The sequence below is a fragment of the Topomyia yanbarensis genome, chromosome 1, assembly GCF_030247195.1.
Source record: "Topomyia yanbarensis strain Yona2022 chromosome 1, ASM3024719v1, whole genome shotgun sequence".
NCBI lineage: Eukaryota > Metazoa > Arthropoda > Insecta > Diptera > Culicidae > Topomyia > Topomyia yanbarensis.
Window position 1 is genome coordinate 7,604,531 of NC_080670.1, and position 14,127 is coordinate 7,618,657.

The 14,127-nt window shown below is 39.9% G+C and overlaps 1 protein-coding gene across 1 annotated transcript in view; it reads right to left on the reverse strand.

The window, feature by feature from the left end:
* Nucleotides 1-1,074: 1,074 nt before the first annotated feature.
* Nucleotides 1,075-14,127, reverse strand: part of LOC131676765 (DNA polymerase alpha subunit B) — a 43,022-nt gene continuing 29,969 nt past the window's right edge. The window contains exons 3-5 of the mRNA XM_058956067.1: nt 2,731-2,813; nt 1,360-2,665; nt 1,075-1,289 (exon numbers count right to left, since the gene is read on the reverse strand). Of these exons, the coding sequence (XP_058812050.1) occupies nt 1,140-1,289; nt 1,360-2,665; nt 2,731-2,813 (1,539 nt within the window). The 3' untranslated portion in view covers nt 1,075-1,139. The remainder of the gene's footprint in view (nt 1,290-1,359; nt 2,666-2,730; nt 2,814-14,127) is intronic.

The following is a 14,127-nucleotide window of genomic DNA, read 5'->3' on the forward strand; positions in this document are numbered from 1 at the left end:
AAATCTATCTATTAGAAACGAAAGAAGAAAAAAAACAATAAAATATAATAACTAAAGTAATTATTTGATTTATTATTTCGATGACCTGGATATCTCGCAAGGGATAGAGACACAAACATAAAGATAAGTATCGTGTAGTGGAATTGTTAGGGGAGGGCAAGAGGTCGCACCCGCTCAGATCACTCGACATAGCAATTGGCGGGAGAACAAAATACAAGCTTAAATCTAAGATGTCAATAAGGTGAAAGATACCCAGATTCGATATTTTCAACACATTCCGTTGGAGACACCCTTTTATCGTCTCCAATTGTATCATCTTTTCATTTATACTTAACGTTATCACTTCGCGCCGCGCTACGTCTCGCTCAATTTTTTTTTTTTTTTGCGAAAGCGACGCCTTCTGGTGAATAGCTGATTTATCGAACGTTGCATGCAAGTTCGCTTCTATCGAATCGATACGTTACCATATCCGTTGGAGTTAATTTCTTGCGCCTATTGCATACCCGGTAGGCGTACTTCTTCGTTCAAAAGCATGGCTTGTATGAACTGCTCGAAAGTCGTTAATGATTCGTGGGTACTGCGGAAATTCGTTCCACATGATGTGTCAAGATGGATTATGATATTCTAGGCGTCCTGGGAACCTATCCAAGTGTGATTTGCGAGTTACGGTTTGTTCGGAATTCGTACTCGAAGTAAATTTTGACAGTTGGCTTATACGCCGTAATCATCTTTGTCGAGATTTGATCAAAAATAAGTCAATACGTTGGACGGTCAAATTCACCACTAAAGATGAATTCACCTTCAGTTGAAAACCACTGAAGCGACCTTCAGAACAATATCCAATGTGCACATTTTGAAAAAAAAATCGACATACATCCTTGGTACAAAGATTTGGAGGTCACTTACATACTAAAAGAGAAAGGACAATACTGAGTACCTAGTAATTAAGTTTTTTAATCGCTACTCTAAGCAATATTGATGAAAAAATCGTCATATTTCTTCTACCTTCTAGTACATATACCGCACCAGCCTAAAAGCATTTCTTTCTGATCTATTCAAACATTTGCTTACATATGCCAGGAAAATCTTTTATTCCATACCATAACAATTTCAACATACCGCTGATGAAACTAACGATCTTATGATTTAACCACTTGACAAGCTAAATAGTTAAATGGCACAGCCGCTGTACCATCCGGCGGATGAACGACCACACGTGCAAACGTGCCCTCGCCACTCTCGTAATCCACTAGATGTCCAGGGTTGATGCACACGCACCGGTTGACGTCCTGAGATATGCAAGAAAACAAAGATCATTAGTAATTATGAATCGATTTTTTTCATCCTGTTTGCACTCACCCTCACGAAACATTTCAGATCGCCCGGGCAAATCATCATATTCGGTACTCGGGGCAGGTTACCAAACTCATTCAACAGATCCACATCCAGCGGGACGTGCTCTGGTGGAGGATTCAACGGGTAAAACGTTCGATGATGAAACACGTAGTTGAATGCGCGCTTTATCCGATCCCCAATGGGATTTCCGCTTTCTTCCGCATCGGTCAAATGCTTGATGATGTCCACTGTAGTGATGCCTATTTCCATGCCATTAATAGAAACGACGCAGGGATCCGGTAGGAAGTGAAGGTTCTTGAAGTATTTATTGATTTTGTACGGGAACGAAGGATAGACGAACATCGACATGATATCGTCGTGGTTGGCCACCATCAGTACTTCGGTATTGGCAGAGATCGAACTCATAATGTTAGTTATGATTTTCTCGAAATACACCTCGAAGGGTTCAGCAATTGTGCAAAACAATTGACTATCGCTGTTTCCGAATGGCCCCGTAAGGATCAGTACATCGGGACTGTTGTTGCTACAGTAAGCCAGCAGATCGGACAGTTTTTCGTACAACAGGTCTTCCTTGTCGGTGAAGGGAGCAGAAGCAACCACGATATTAAGCTCTCTCCCAAGCTGCATTGGGGCTTCCGGCAGTTCTAGACTGCGTTGGTAGTGGATTTTTCGAACCTCGAAAGCAGTTCCTCGTGGATTGACTCCTTCAAGCACGACCGTTTCTCCGGGGAAAACAGACCAGCTTTTCATCTTACTAAAATCTAACTGTGTATACCGAAGCGTCATCTCATCATAATCAACGATAGCGTGTCGCTCGTCTTTTCTTTCCGGATGCACCACAATCCTACCCATCACGCTTATCACATCCGTACTTGGAAAATCGACATGATGAATCGAAACTTCCTCGATCGTACTAACTTCGCGATCATCCTTCGGTATGCCCTCATCATCAGCCGTTCGACTTTCCTGCGAATCCAGATTCCGCTCTACGGTTAATCGCTTACAAATCTGCTTACCACCTTCATAGATCCGATCGCCGAGAATCAGCACCCGATCGTAGTTCGCATCGTACATATACTTGCACTCATCGCTCATATAGCTGGGCCCATTGGTTACACTGCTGTGGTTCGGTTCTGCCGTCAGCTGACCGCCCTTGTACAGCCGTACTTCGATCGAAAGCGGCGGCCGCCGGTTGTCCGCTGGTGTCGTTGCCCAAGTCGTCTGTTTAAGCAGCTGGGGATGTCCGAATGTGTACACAACGTTGCCGGAGTTGTTCGGTCCATTCGGGTCGGATTTTTTTGACGATGAACTGGTGATGAGAGAAGAGAAAGGAAGTTAGTTGGCTCGAGGATCGATGGATAATCCAGTACTTACATGGGCGAATAGCTGGCCGGGGAGAACTGAGCCTTGTTCCGATCGGGAGTTTGAGCGTGAAGACGTGAAACGGGTTTTTTGGCCTGTGAGAGACAAGAATGAGAACCGGTGTTAGGATCTTACGAAATGAATCTCTTCAAAATATATTTTCCAACGAAGAGATGATTTTCTTGGTTGAACAACGTGCTCGGAAGGCTCGTTTCCAACGTATCGCTTGTACGGTATATTTGTGATGAAAAATATCAAGTAGTACTAGAGTAGGCTATGGTGATATTCGAGCAGAACTTTTTATTTTCACATGCGGCAGCACTTTAACCCCACTGAAAAAAATTGTGCTTCCGCGTTGTTTTAACGAAAGATTTCTAATGTCTTATCGCGAACTATGTCGTTTTTGCTTGAAGCAAAACTGAGTCAGGTTCTAACACCAACTGCTTTCAAAATGTCTGAACTGATAGCGGTTGGACTTTGAAGGTTGATTTAGTTTCAGGATCAAGCAAAAACGGCATAAGTCTGTATGTAGGGTAGACTCTCCCAAATTCATCTCAGCACCCCAGCATTCATTCTACCCAATCGAGCATCGTTTTAAGTCTTTGTTCAATGATACCATGTGGCGTAGGATGAAAAGTCGGAAGATCGATTCCAACTTTCTAACAAGATTTGTTACTGTAATGTTTCGTAGAAGCGAAGCAAAGATATTGGCGCTAATTAAAGTGCAACCTGTTGTTGATTATAGAGTAATCAATGAAATAATGTGGCGTTTTGACTAAGGAGATGAATAGAGGATCACCAACCAATTTATAGTACTAAATTCAACTCTTCGCAAAGCTCAAATCCCAGTATAATTCTCTGAAGTATTAACCCTTTCCTGCTTATGTTGTCTGTAGGGCACCATTACTTTAAACAACTATAACTTTTGGTTTCCACAAGATTTGTTTACAAAAACAAGTAAGCTTGATAACTTGGGCTATCAGCTTTCAATTGAGCACTCACAATTCGTAGCATTATCAGTAGAACTGAAGTTATTACCATTAAATTGATTGAGTTCCGTTAAAGCAGTGCTGCCAAGGACAGTTTAAGTTAAAGGTGAAAAATGAAGTTTTGATATAATTGTTTTCTTGCAATATTATTAAAAATTGATAATTTCTATCAATTTAGTCTGTCTTTGACCTTTTATTTTCATGCAATTAGAGTCTTGTAAATATTCTAGAATTATGTTGAGAATTGGAATGTAAAAATTGAGCAGCTTGTAACCTTGCGAAAGAAGTATATATCTTGATCAAAACAATTTATTCGTGTTTCATAACCCTAACAGTTCGAAAGAAAATTTGTTTTGGAATCCTATAGAAAAAGTTGGTCAAAAATAGGAAAAAAAAAATTTCGGTATTCGGTGAAACACTTTCTAAGGAGCTGATGTACTATAATTTCTATAATTGTGAAATTGACTAAGCTTCTATAAAGATTTGAAAAGCAAGCACGCTGACCACGCATTTTATTTTCACTATTTTCTGCAATTCAACGCGACATACCCTGCCAAACCAACAGCAGATCCGATTCTGTCTTCTATGCCAGGACCGCGGTCGTTCGCTCTCAACTCCATAGACGAGCATGTAATCTAGTCACGAGGTTGAAAATATACCGTGCACCAGATACATGCACGCCGACGAAAATTGAGCTCAATTATTGGAATGTGATGCTGCTCCTGTATAAGTTGCACTGGGGGTCCCATTTCCATCGATCGGTGGTTGGGGTTTGGAGGTGCGATGGCGTTGTTTCAATGGTTCTTTGTTTTTTCTCTTTTCTGCATCCGATCTATTCGCGTGTTCCGTTGGTCCATGCAGCTGGATAAATGCTACACTGTCGATCGGCGCGTTTCTTTGAATAATGCCGCAGTTCTTCCGGGTATTGAACCGGGATGGGAAGTCGTGCACTAGTTTGCGGTAAGTTCACAACGTACTGCATTTTTCTGGTTATTCATCGTCGGACACTGGATTAATAAAAATGTGTAGTAGAAGAGTAATTTCGTATATGAAAAGAGAAGACCGCTAAAGGATCTTTACATCTTACTATTTCAAAGTTTCTTTCCAGAAGTAAAGAGCTCGTTTAGAGGTATAGATCCGGACTCAGATACGTTCCGGATAGTTGAATTTTTATCCCACAAGTTAGTGCTAATCTAAGAGAAGAGAAGACAATCGCGTAGCTAATTTGATCCAGTCCTAACCTCAATATTGAACCAGCTTCTGATTGGTCATTTTGCCAGTCATGAGCGTTCATTATATTTACAATCGGGATGGAAAACAATGCTGCTGAATCTACTCTGGCTATTTTTCATACACATCAACATTTCGTGCATCTTCAGATTTACGGCAGGGCCAAGTCGAGAAAATTAAGAAGAGCAAGAAGCCAGTTGTCGTCTCTTCTCTTAGGTGCTAATGGAAACTGTTTTGCGTTTCCTCTCGACAGCGAGGTCAATCAATCAAAAATTATGTAAGAGTCACAATTTAGGGGGTAGGAATGGTATGTGACGAAGTGTGACAAGGGGGAGGGTAGGGTTAATAGATGTGCGACGCAGCATTGATTGAAATTATTTACGGGCATCAAAAACCATTGATTCCAGAAAACAATTTAACGTTTCCGAAAGAAAAATGATTCATAAAAAACTCAAATACACTCATGTTTTTCTAATACGGTTTTTTGTTAAACATTTTTCGAAAAAATATACGGATTTTTTGTTATTTTTATTTCGTACGCGTTCTCCGCCTAAAAAGTGTTATGCACCATTAAATGCGTGCAACAACGAAATCAAATTCAGAAAAATGATTTATCTCAGTGTACTTCTCATGACTCACACATACCATTAGGTTTTACGCGAACCGACATAACCCAACAAAATGAGCCGGATGAACTACGTTTGACAATTCTCGGTGGTTTATTTACATGGAAGTTACGTGAGTTCGAATGTAACAGATGAGCACCCGTTGCACTCGCACTCATGCAACAGACAAGGTAAACAAACCACCGAGAATTGTCAAACATGAACTTCATTCATCATGAGTTCATTCGTGTCGTCATCTTGTAGAACTCAATTATAATTCAATGTCATTCCTTGTTCGTTACTTAGGGGCCGTACACAAATGACGTAGCTTTTTTTCGGCGATTTTTGACGCCTCCCTCCCCCCACGTAGCATTTGGTCACAAAATTCTAACCTCCCCCTCGTAAATAACGTAGCATTTACCTACCCCCTCCCCTCGTCCCATGCAAAGCGCCCGGGAGATGAAAAAAAAATTACATATGTTTTTCAATTATTTTAAATACATGTCCTTTCAAAATGTTTGACGACTTTTATCAACATTTTCATTATAACAGCAAATTGCGTGCAAAATAAGCCCATTTCATGACAAATATAGTGTTGATAGTTTTGTTTTGAATTTTATAAGTCAAAGGGAGCATAAAGAGAAGTTCTCTCAGTTCACAATCGTGCAGCCGCCAATGATTGTAAGAAGCATACGTTACTAAATTTTGTTTGGTTGAATCCGAAGTGAAAATTTAATTCAGCTTTCAAACTAAGTCTACTAATTAGCAACATTAGCTAACTAATGTAGCAAGTTAAATCCGCATACAAAATCTTTTTGTATTTTCGCGAACTTGCAATTCCGCGAATCGTAAAATTTACCTCATGAAAAAACCGCATCAAAAGTAACTTGTTTGAATTTAAATTTATTTCTCTTGGGAATCATGGGGATGATCATTAAATTGTTTTCTCTAAACAATGGGTTTTAACTTTAATGCTACGTCGCACAACTTCTGACCCTACCCTCCCCCTCGTCACACTTCGTCACAATTTTGGTATACCCTCCCTACCCCCCAAAATGCTACGTCATTTATGCATGGCCCCTTACCCAAGTTAGTAGCGTTTCTTATGCTGACCCTACACGAGCGGAAATATTGACAATAAATCATATATTGATGGTGTAAGGTAATCTTGAAAATATTGGCTCTGTAGAATTTAAATGGGATTGATGGATTGAAGCAGTCTTGTCAATATATTTATTGACAATATTTCGGTCTCGCCATGTGACACCATCTTGCGAAAAAGTAATTCGAAGGTCACTTTCGTTGTTTTTCTCGTGAATATTTTAGAAGGAAATCGGTTCAGTGTATAAAAACTAAACAATAATTACGCTAGCTGGCGTTTCAACGTGGAACCGCTGCTCGTTCGGAAAGAACTCTGGCGTTATGTAGAGCCGGGTCAAAGCCGAAGCAGCAGCTGTGTAGGATGCAGCGGTTGTCAAGATCTGGGTAACGATTGGTTTGCCGATTGAGGATAATCAGTACGGCCTCATTTGTGCATTCAGGACGATACCGGAAGCGTGGTTAACCCTTCAAAGACACCATCAGAAAATCAGCCTAACCTCAAAAATGTCGCTCCTAAAGCGAATCTATATGACAAGCGATTTTCAGAAGGTTATGATATGGCGGAACATTTGTTCGCAATGGCAGAAATTTTCGCCCAGTTAGCGAACACTGGACAGCAGCTCGCCAAAAATGTTATGATCGCGATGCCCGGATAGAATTTTACAATAGCATTTACCCTACAAACAATCATAAAACAATAAATATTATAGTTATTACTGTTTCAACATTGTTCGATGCCAAGTTCTCACAGTAGATTTACAATAAAATTTTAAGTAACAATAAATTTCACTGTTCAACAAAAAACTGATACAGTGCATTCACATTAAATTTTGCTGTTTTCGAGAAAAAAATGTATGGAGAAAAATTGATTTTTTAAATGTTAAGATACATAACCACCCCCCTTTTTCACTGTAAAAGTCTATTTTACGTAGAAATTTACTGTAAAAACGTTAAAGTTTATTGTTTTTGTACTGTAGCATAACACTAAAACTTACTATAAATTATTGTAAAATTACTGTACTGGCACAGTGAAAATCATGGTTTTGTTACTGTACATTTCTATTCGGGTGGTCCTGAGAAACCTTCTCAATGCGTATGACACGTTGACTACCGCATTAGAAAGCAGATCTGATGATGTGACGCTGGTAAAGCGGAAATTGTTCGACGAAGCAGCGCAACTTCATGGGTCGGAGCAAGATTCGGTTGTAAAGGTCGGTTACGGGAACGATTCAAGCAAACGGAAACCAATCACATGTCATTACTGCAAGAAACCGGGACATAAAAAAAGTTCTGCTGGTTGCTTGTGAGCGACAAAGCAAAAGAACAATAGACGCCTAGCACTTCCAAGCCAAAGAAGGATGCCGTTTCTTCCGCATTCTTATTTAGTGGACAAAGAGAGAGGCAAAAGGGGATTGCGACCATGGATCATCGATTCCGGTGCCATAAGCCATTCTTCATGGAGCTGTACACCAGTGACGTTGAAAAAAATAGCAGGAGTCAAGTCATAAAAAATGTAGACCGCGAAACTTTCAGTGCGATCTTGTGCGTTGGTTCACCAAACTCAAACAGATCCTTGACCGGGGAGAAAGTTCGAATACATGCGGTAATCGGTTCGTTGAATCCAAACGTCGTACGGTGGAATCTAGGTTGTAGTAAGACAGATGAGCGTAGAGAACGTTGCGAGGCACGAAGTCAATAAGAGACAAGATCTTTGGGGAGTCAATTTCAGCGTTGAGAAGCTATGCTACGAATAACGACTTGCTAAAACTTGCTGCGTTGTTCCAGTGTGTCGAGACTGTGCGGTACAAAGAAAAGGCTCGTAGCGCAAAGGTTTTCGCAACAAATCGGTACAGACTACGACGAAGTGTGTGCCTTCAGTCAACTCGGGTCTGGAATAAAAAAAGGACGGCATCTTCAAAACGTATGTCTGTACGTGAAGAAAAAGAACTGTAAGTGTTCATTTATACGTAGATGACTTGTTAGGTTTCTGCCATTTGGAATGCGAATACCAGGATTCCAAAGACACTTCAAACCGTCCAATTCAGGGAAACATTGCCAGTTCCTCGGTTTTCACATCGAGAACTACAACGATAAGCTCATCGGACGATTCGAGCATAAGGTAGCCAAACGTTCCAGGGTGCCACTAGACCCCGATTACCTTAAACCAAAGAAGGAGACAGAATTGTTGACAAGCGCATCGTACCGTAGTTCGCTCGGCGGTTTGTTGTATGTGACGATAAACACGCGGCCTTATCTGCTCCACATTTCTAACAAAAAGATATTCCTTTACTTAGACCAGAGGTGAGAAATCTCAATCTACCGAAACCAAGATTCACTTACAATACCTTCTCGATTCCTTCAATTTCAAACTGATTGAAATTCCACGCAGAATCCTATCTATAAAGTTGTTGGCCTCCAAATTGAAACGTCAATCCGCTCAATACACAGTCATTTTGCTGGTTCACAGCGGGAATTTTTTTCATCTGAAAGTTGATCATTTCAGTGGAATGTTTTTTTAAATGATTATTTCTGTAAAAAATTACCGGTATTTTATTTTCGGGAGAATGGTATTCCGGTGAAAGCCATAAACCACCAGTACAACAGGAATATGACATAGTAACCAGGATTGAATAATTAGTTGACTCAATTTAGCCTACCAGTTCGAGCAAAATCCTCAACATTTAGCTGTTACATGTATTAGCATTAACACTTGTCGAAGTCAATATAGCGATCTTACCCTAACAGTTAAACCGATAAGTGAAAAGAGACTGCTCAAGTATATATCAGCACCAGCCATACAAAGGAGCTGAGAGAACAACACCTGAGGAATTCAACCGTGAAACAGAGGCTACATACAAGTGGAATATTTAAATTGTTAATAAATGTTGATAATCCATTGAATTCAGTGCCGTTCCCCCCTACAAGGTGCTGTTGTGTAGGGAAAGCATGCAAGAGCATTTTTCCAACCCACCTGAATAGGTACTCGAGAATGCAAATGAAGGTCTTGAATATACGTAACATAAGGAATATAAAAAAAATACAACAACGCAAAAATGGCATGTGGTGGATCAACGGCGTACACACAACAATAGTATAAGTAGGCTGGCAGCAATAAAACATTGACTTCTGGTTGGGTAAACATCCTCATCGATGGTGCTGCCGGGGCTGATTGTCCGGTTGATGCTTGCTGCCGCTAGACGGACGATGCTTCCGAATGCCAACTTTTGTTAATGAGTGTGGATCTAGTCACAGGCTAGCAAAGATCATGTGAAACACTAGACTCACACCCATCGACAACAGTTGGACGTCGCGTGATGCTGCTGATGGGTCCTTTTACTCACATGGGAAGATGGCTACTTTTTAATTCGTTTTCTTAACACTGTTTCCAAAACAATAAAACATTTCGAAGGAATATTGTAGATGACGATGGCGGCACGTTGTTATGGAACTGTCACATTACCACATTGACCAGGTTGCTTAGAGCACTTGATCGATTCCCATAATCGATCGATTTTCGTCGATTTCCAAGACCCTGAAATTCACAGGAGGGCAAATCGTGGCTGATTTCCATTTCTACTCGGTTGAAAGTGTTTATTAGGTAATGAGCCTATTTGTACCCTATCCATTTGATGACGCTATTCAGAGTAGCGTCTCACATCCCGCATAATCATATCATCTTGATATCGATCAATTAGTTTGACATTAATTGTACATACATACAAGACAATGAGAACCGATATGCTGAAGTAAGACAGAATAGTTCGACCAGTAAATGCATAGTATTTTGCGCCCTCTAGAAGGCATAATCTCTTTTTACATATCGTGAAAGAAAGTAACTTCCACGAACTACCAAACAAGTGATTGGATCCGAGATTCCTATTAGTATCTAAACATTCCACTGGTTGGCATTTATTTTTGTTTGATACCTACACCAACCCGGAACTGACTTCTATTAATTATAATGTTAGGGGACATTGTCCCATTTCGCCCCCAAAACAAAGCCAACAGGATCCACATTGGCAATATTTCGTCATTGCATTGCGACGACTACGGCTGCGCACGAGTTGCCCTTTCAAGTAAGTTCCAGCAACTTTTGCGGCGGTGAAACTTATTCAGTTCGCCGCGACGCTACCACGATCGGAGGTCGTCAACCTCTTCTTTCAGTTCTTCTCGGTTCGGAACAATCGCCCTTACCACCACAATCCCCCACCGGCTTGGCAGCGTGTTAGTTGTGTAAAGTTTTATCAGTTACTGACTGGTCTTGTTATTCTACTTTTTCATTTCGCTATGACTTGGTATATTGCGAGCGATGATGGCTGGCTGGCTGGTTGGGATGCGGGATTTGATTTCTTCCACCTCTTGCGTCCTCCCATCACATCATATATACATATAGGAAGATTTGGATTGAATGAGGGTTAAACCCGCTTCGATTCTCTATTATTTGAACTAGCGGTTGCGTAGAAGAAGCACGGAAAAACGTCGTTGAATTTGATTTCTAGTTTGGAATTCAACTAAAATGAAAAGGTCGAATGATCTATTACGTCATGGTGGAGAGCAAAAATAGTTCCAGACAGTAAGCTTTGCTGTTTCTGCGAAACCTCGTGGTGGAGCTCAGCGGTGAGAAACATTTGAATTAGTTTGTGATTCAAAGTTATTTCTCTTCCCAATCCGTTAGCAGATACGGTTCACACGCTGCAATGCTACCCTTCGCCCGGAGATACTGTGCGCGGTTGTTTCTTGGGTGGTGTAACCGAGCAACTAGTATAGGTTAGGTTTTCTGAACAATGAACGAAACAGAGCATCTACCCACATATATAATGCGAGCGATTCGTCCAGTGTAGAGTTCACGCCGGCTACGTTCTTTTAATTCACTTAAAATGACTTGAATTGACATGACCGGTTTATAGTGCAACAGATCGGGTGGAAGAAACCGTTCCGTGGTTGCAGTAACAATGACGTGAATAGTAAAAATAACTTCCGACTGTAGATTGCGCAAAAATTTTGACTTGATTGCATATAAATGGCGTTGCGATCAAAATTGGTAAACTTCTACTGCACACCCCTCATTTTAAAAATGTATACACGCAGAAAAGTTAAGCATATTTAAACTAAAAAATATGTGCTTTTGAATCCAATCATTGTTCATTACTTCGATCATCAAACTTATTAATCTGAAAACTTTTTTTTTATTAGAACAACAATAAATTTTTGCTTTCAATAAAAACAGTTTTAATCTCAATAATTTTATTTTAATTTCAACAAAATATTTATTAAAAAATGGAGTAATACTTTTTTATTGAAACAAATTTCATTGAATTCAATAAATAAATTTATTGTCCCCCGACCAATAATTTTATTTATTGAATTTAATCCATATTTTTTTTTGAACCTACAAATCTTTTTCCTGCGTGTACGTGTAGCATACTTTTTGATTTTGGCATTTGCTCTTCAGTTGTGGAAATGGCATCGAAGCAAGAGGAGCAATGGAGCAAAATTAAGCTCGCGTGGCTCAAAAACGCGAACTAATCGCACGCCAACTTGGCGAAATTATTGAATGTGCCCAAATCAATTGCCACTATCATAAAAAATATATTACGGAACACAACCAGGATGACTGGATCGAGTGGAAATCGCAAGCCGAAGGCCGCAAAACGACCGGATGAAGAGTGGTTCAGCTGTTTCTAGCGGAACACCAACCTCTCCATCTGAGATATCGCAAGTAATTTTTTAGTGCCGTCTACAACCATACATCGAGCTAAAAACGAGCCGTACTGTCGGTTTACAAGAAGGTGGCAACTCAAATTCATGACGATAAGCAAAAAAACAACCAAGTAGCATTTCTAGTTTTATAGCACGCTACAAGTGAATTATAAGTTTCAAGAAGGGCTTCAAGAGTGTCGTAAAACCTCTACTGGAAACATGGATGTGTTTACATTTTCGTAGTAATTCAATTGAAAATAGTCCCGACGTGTTAAGGATTGGCCACACATATTGGTACATGTAAAAAGCTGAGGTCTACAGATTTACAACTACTACATCTACTGATTCAAGAAGATATCTGTGGCGGCGACAGAAAATCTGTATTCCGTCTGGACATTGCATCTGAGAAAATGGCTTACTGCGATGGGTGAAGAATTGAAAGAACCTTGAGCTATTGTTGTGGTTTTTAAAAATTGATCTTGAAGTACACAAAAGAAAGATCTTGGAAGAATGCAAACTAAACTATAACTAATTAGAATCAGCTGTGTCACTGGAGCCGGAATACTAACTAGAACCAGCCAGAACTCCGACTAAACTTTACTAGATTAATTGTGGCGCTTCCAGTGGCCGAATATGCAAACTCCTTAAAGCAATTTGTTGCTTGTAAACAGTTCCGCCCGGTCTATTTTTTCACAGTTTTAAACTAACGTGGTTCTGTGACATTTGGCATGCGGGAGGAGAAAAGAAAAACAATGGCGCGCATTTACTTGCAAAATTCATCACCGTCAACTCGAGAGCTTGCAACACTGCTGGATTAGTCTAAATATACTGTTGCTCGAATAATTAAAAAATGCAGATCTATCCGCAAACCAAGCGTCGAAGTGGAACCGTTTATCGCCAACTACGGTTGATGGTCTATTTTTTCATAGTTTTAAACTAACGTATTTCTGAGATATTCATCATGCATGACGAGAAAAGGCAAATAATTGTGTAAAAAAAAAATCCATCAACATCCAGTAGATAACAATTGAACAGGATTTGTTTTCGATTGGAAAATAGATGATTTTTATAGGTTTAAAAGACTGTACCGTTCTTGAGCAACTGGTAATTTTTAGAAGGAACAAATTTTTTGATTTGACAGTTTGGAGAGTTTACCGAGAGAAACTTTTTGTGTTCAGAATCCAACACAAAAACTTGTACCAAATTTATTTGCTAAGAAGTAAACAACCCAACCGAAACCTCAAACAACAAACAGTGGCCAGAACTTGGGCTCGTAAGCTATACGACTCAATGGACGATGAAACTAATGCGAAAACCGATTTCAAACAAGTCTGGGCTCAAATTCTACAAAACTTCCTGCTCGCAGAAAGGTCCTATCAGATTTAAGTTTATTTTCAGGAACAAGTTCCCGAAAAAATATATGATTTGGCAAGGGATCTGTTCCTGTGACAAGAAAGCCAGCGTTTGATGACATATGTATGTGACTAGAAATTTATTCAGCATATAAAACGGATTACCTCAATAAACGAACTTTACCCTTCATTAAGTCCCATGATAGTCCTGTTACGGTTTGTCCAGATCTAACCAGCTACCCTTACTGCAAAGACGTACTACCATGATACAACGGCGATGCAGTACAATTCTAGACTAATTTATGATCTAGTGGTATAAACCAGCTATCAAAATTCACTATGGGAGATGATTCCGGAGAAGTTGCCATTGGCCAAACACAGTTGACAGGAGTCAACAAAAGAAAACAAATGTTTTTTGTTTACTATCAATTG